The 4942-nt window shown below is 38.8% G+C and overlaps 1 protein-coding gene across 4 annotated transcripts in view; it reads left to right on the forward strand.

The window, feature by feature from the left end:
- The first annotated feature begins 773 nt into the window (after nt 1–773).
- The window catches only part of LOC107101585 (protein cordon-bleu-like), a 78659-nt gene continuing 74490 nt past the window's right edge, over nt 774–4942 (forward strand). For all 4 annotated transcript variants that reach the window (XM_015400549.1, XM_015400552.1, XM_015400551.1 and 1 more), the window contains exon 1: nt 774–1151. In XM_015400549.1, the coding sequence (XP_015256035.1) occupies nt 1123–1151 (29 nt within the window). In that variant the 5' untranslated portion in view covers nt 774–1122. The remainder of the gene's footprint in view (nt 1152–4942) is intronic.

Consider the following 4942-nt stretch of genomic DNA (forward strand, 5'->3'; position numbering starts at 1 on the left):
TGGTTCAGATGGACTGAAGGTTGGGGGATAACAGACTTTTTGACGACTTGTTGCTGGATGTATGAAGTGTTTAAGACAGCTGTATGAATTCGGTTTTGTAATTAAATGTGTCCCCCCATCCGGATGATAGATGGTGGGAATCGTGGCCTTTTTATGTCATAAGGGAATTCTACCAATGAGCTTCCATAGAAACACACAGCCAGGCAGACAAGCTCTGAGCCAACTCCCATGTCAGAGGATGAAGAGAGCACATCCAGCCAGTCACAGTCAGAGAAACAGGACTGCACTCGAAAAACAGGCCAATCTCCAACATCAAAATAAACTCAATGGTTGAATTGTGGAGAATCTAAGCTTTCCAACAACATCTAACATGTCTATATTGGCAAACATTTTACCAGTGTAATTTTCATGCATTCTGAGTTATTATATGTAAACACCTTTTGAGAGGTTAAAGTCTATTTTTCGTACAAAACTAAAGGGATAAACTTAAATCTGAAGTCTTGCGCATTGACTACAGGTATGCTGATCTAACAGAACTGAGTTTTTGGGTTTGTCTTTGTCCTGTGAAGTACCCTTCCCCTCTCCTCATAAGCCTACAGACACTCTACCACCCTCCTGCAAACCTACAGAAAAATGGATAATGGATTTTTACCACAGTGAAAACAAAACGAAGCGTTGTTGGAGTTTTATTTTGAAGGTCCTTCCCGGAAGTAGTTTTGTAACTGAATATATTGCTGCACCTTGACGTTTTAGAGGTTATTCAGCCACTGGGGGAAGCGGATTATATCAAGTGGATTTGACAAGTAATAAAGCCAATAGAAAAGACTTTTTGTTTTATTGCTGAAGCGAGTTTAACTGAGCTGTAACTAAAAGCATCAAACTGAGCGCTTCTGGTCAAAGTGAACTTTTATCAACTCCAGCGCTTCTTGCTTGTAGATATTCACTTAAGAAATTACACTTCTTGTGGAGGGACCGTTTAAAGAGAGCAAGGCATATAAAACTAACTGGCTGTGGTGTTTCTCCGCACCGTCCAGGTGATGCTGTGATGGATTTGGAGCGTCTTTAAACTGTGGAGGGGATTTTTTAAAGTCTTTCTTCCCTGGAGGGAATAATATCAGCGTCATGACAGAATCTTCCAAACCTCCTTCAGGGTGAGTCTGTTAACCCAACTATAGCAACAACATTGTGTTCATAATGTTAAATAAACAAACCATACTGTATTTCATTTATATTTTAGCCTGGATGTAAAATCTCGCGTTATTACACGTATAATTAAGCACGTGCTACAATTTTTTTTTGCGTGTTTTTTGTGTTGTATATTACAATTTGGTTGTTGGTAGCATTTATTCTAGTTGACTTTTTGTTCAACAATATCTACAGAAATATTTAGGAAACAATAACAAAAAAAAAAAAAAGAGACAGAAACTAACATTTAATTGCGGCGTCTTGCAAGTATATTCACAATTTTTGAACTTTTTTCTGTTTTGTTAGGTTAGAACTGTCAGGGTTCTGCCCTTTGTTTTAGTTCATTTTAGTTTCTTTGTTATATTCTGTATCTTTGTTTTCTGTCAGTTTGGTATTTCTTAAGTTTCTCTCTGCTGCCCCCTTGTGCCTGTTTCCTTTACCCTTGGCTCCCGTCTAGTTAAGGCTGGTTTATGCTCAGAAACCAGGTCGTCTGCATGTGTGTCGCAGTTAACACAGACATGCCCCTGCCCCCTCCGCACTCCGCAGACAGTCTGCTGCACTTCTCCAAAATTGTAGGTGATCGCAGCCAGGAGGCCTCGGATCTGTCAAATCTACATCCGCTCTACACTATGCGTATCTGTTTGGTACCTTAAAGGCCGATTTATATTTCGAAAGTAGGTCGTCTGCGTAGGTGTCGCGGTGAACACAGAGAGGTCCCCGCCCCGCTCTACACTATGCTTCTCATATTTGGTACCTTACTGGCTTGTTTTTCTTTGTATGAACGCGATTGCGGAAAACGACTCAAGAAGTTGGACCAGCTAGAAGAGCGAGGTGCGCAAGAATGCTGGGACCCTTTTCCACCTGGATCCCCGCCCTTTTTCACCCTCATGTCCCTCGGTTGTCACACAAACTCGCCCCCACTTCCTCAACGCCTCGGCCATATCTAGACCCACAGCTAGTTTGTGATTCCCCAGTATTTCACCTGTATTTTCCCAGATGTTTATTGGATTTTTGTTTGTTTTGTTTAGTATTTTTGCATTTTTCTGGATTTTTTCCTCAGTTGCCTGTTATTCCTTAATCAAATCAGCAAAACTCATCTCTGCATTTGGGTCCTCAAAGCCTCCCCTCAACCTGACAGCAACGACTATTGCTTATTAAATGATTTGTGATTAAGGAATTTTATTCAAGGGTCCCGTTAGGAAGGAGGTCCTATTCAAAGCGTTTGAAAGTTGTATATGTTTTTGGGCCAAAAACAATTCATAATCATGATTGATTGATTATTGAAATACTTCTGTTTAAGCACTTCAGTAACTGTTGACTGAAGTATGCAAACATTAAGTCGTGTCATTTGGATAAAGAACAGGAAACTCATAGGATTAAATTAGCCAAAACTATACACAAATAAGTGAAAAAATGAGTTTGTCTACAAATATATAATTGACTCTTGAAATGTAAGATATGAGCAAGAATTGCTCGTGTCATAGTTTTCACACAACATAATTGGACAGGCATATGTGTGGTAAAACTTTGGAAAGGAAATGTAGTAGAAAAATGGTTTGGGAATCTTTATCAACATTCAGTGTTTATATAGTGCGAATTAATGCAATTATTGCATTTATATAACAGTAATAGTTGTGTAAATGCCGTTAGTAGTGGCACACATGAGCACACTCAAAACTAATTCATTGATGATTATCAATTAACCTCTGAGATTTTCCTAGAAAACTTGAGAGATTACACTTAGACAAATACATGCCACACTTTACAGATTTGTGTTTATGTGAAATGAATAAACAATGTATAGTAATCCTTTGATCTCAGAGTTTTAGACTAACGTTGTGGTCTTGGACTCAAATAAAATATCAAATAAAACACATTTATCTTTTAAATGTAATTTGCCAAAAAGTCCAAACGGTTTGAATATATTTGCAAGGTGACATTTTGTGTGTTTATCCTTTGATATTTCAAGTCGTTCACCTCTTAAACCTCATGAGCTTAATGTTAGTGATTTCAGGCTCCCAAGAGCGTTTTGGCTAAATTACAGAGTGACTGACCTCAGAGTCTAAAGGCACTGGCACCAAAACAATTTAATCCTTTCGCAGTGTGACAGTTCTTTTCGACAGACATCGTCATGACAACTCCTTCTCCTTCCTCATCACACTGACTCTAGCTGCTTTACTGCTGTTTATTGTGATCCTAATGAAAACCAGCTCATAAAACCTCGTTAGCAGGCTCACGCCCCCAAATCACCCAGCATGGCCTCTGAGCAGATAAACAGAAGAAGACAACACTGCCCTTTACTGAGAAGTATTTTTGTACCTGGCTCTTGAAATCTGAGCATTGAGCTTTTATGTGAGAGTGGCTCACTGCTCAGAAAGCCAGAGTATCTCCTTCAGGAGGGGGGAGGGGACTTAAGTATTTTGCATTAAAACGTGCAATAAAAAAAAGGTCGAAACATTTTTTACAAAATGTACAAAAATGATATTTTAAATGTGATTACATCCTAACATAAATTGACTTTTTTTCATTTTCTGTTAGATTAATACGCGTTTTCTCTGCTACGAATACAATCGGGTTACAGATTTCTAATCAAAAGCATTAAGAGACGTTTTTTTCTGCTGAAGTCTGGAGCAAACCCATGGCTTTTAGTCAGCAGACTGATGTTTTCCCACACATCTGGATTCAGTATGATCTTATGTCTATTTATGTATATGTTTTTGTGAGACAACAACTTTCTGAGAGCTTTTTTTGTGTGTTAAATGTGGGTTTTATCAGATGCTTTTAGTAATGTGGTTTTGTTGCACAGCCTTGCCTTCATTTTCCAGAAGCTATAAGGACGTGGCACATGTAGAGTTGGTAAAGTTAAAAGAGGACTACTGAAATGTTTGAGTTCACAGCATCCCTTGGTATTCTTCAAAGCACTTTACTGAGCTGTGATTATTTTTAAAGGAGTTTCTGTTCCTCTGCATGTCTGCTGTTGAGTTAACTGTAGTTATTTCCAAGGCATAATCCGTATTTCACAAATGCAGCCAGTTATTTTTAAGCAGGCTTCATGCTTTTCATTTTTCTAACCCTTGGAAATTCTTCATCAATTATAAGGAAGAGCTGATGCTGAAGAAACTCATCAACTCATCCTACCTTCCTCTTCACTGCTGGCGTGTTGGAGGTTTTTGTGATGCGCTTCTTCATCTGTTCAAATTTAGCTTTACGTTGAAGTGAAATTGACACAAGCTTTTGTTTATCTTTTAAAAATCAACACTTAGAACTGTAAAACATTATTGTATGAAGTATCATTGTCATATTTGATACTGCTTAGAACCTCAGCTGATTTGCACATTTGTAGATTAATAACCTTGCTCAAATAGCTCAAATTCAGATAGTTTAGATGGTGAGTAGAGGAGCAAATGATTATTATAGTAATTTGCCCCACTTATACTACTCCTCTGAAACCGATCCGTGCCGAGTTCAGACCGAGCTTGGATCAGTTAACTGTGCCGAGCTTGGTTCTTGCGAATGTTTATAAATCCCGCTAGAACGGTTCCTCGCCTCCTATCTCTGGTCCACAATACTACAGCTCTCAAGGCGGGAATCACACAAACAAAAATGGTGGATAGCGTCCTCCACCCAAATTTCAACGAGAGCATCAGTGTCTGCATTATACCACGTAGCACCACTCTCTTTTGATGCCAGTTTTTATTAATAGGCTGAGAAGAAGCTCTTGTTGTGAACAGGGGAAGAGATGTGTGAATTGCAAAGC

This window comes from Cyprinodon variegatus, unplaced genomic scaffold (assembly GCF_000732505.1).
Source record: "Cyprinodon variegatus isolate N-32 unplaced genomic scaffold, C_variegatus-1.0 Scaffold1116, whole genome shotgun sequence".
NCBI lineage: Eukaryota > Metazoa > Chordata > Actinopteri > Cyprinodontiformes > Cyprinodontidae > Cyprinodon > Cyprinodon variegatus.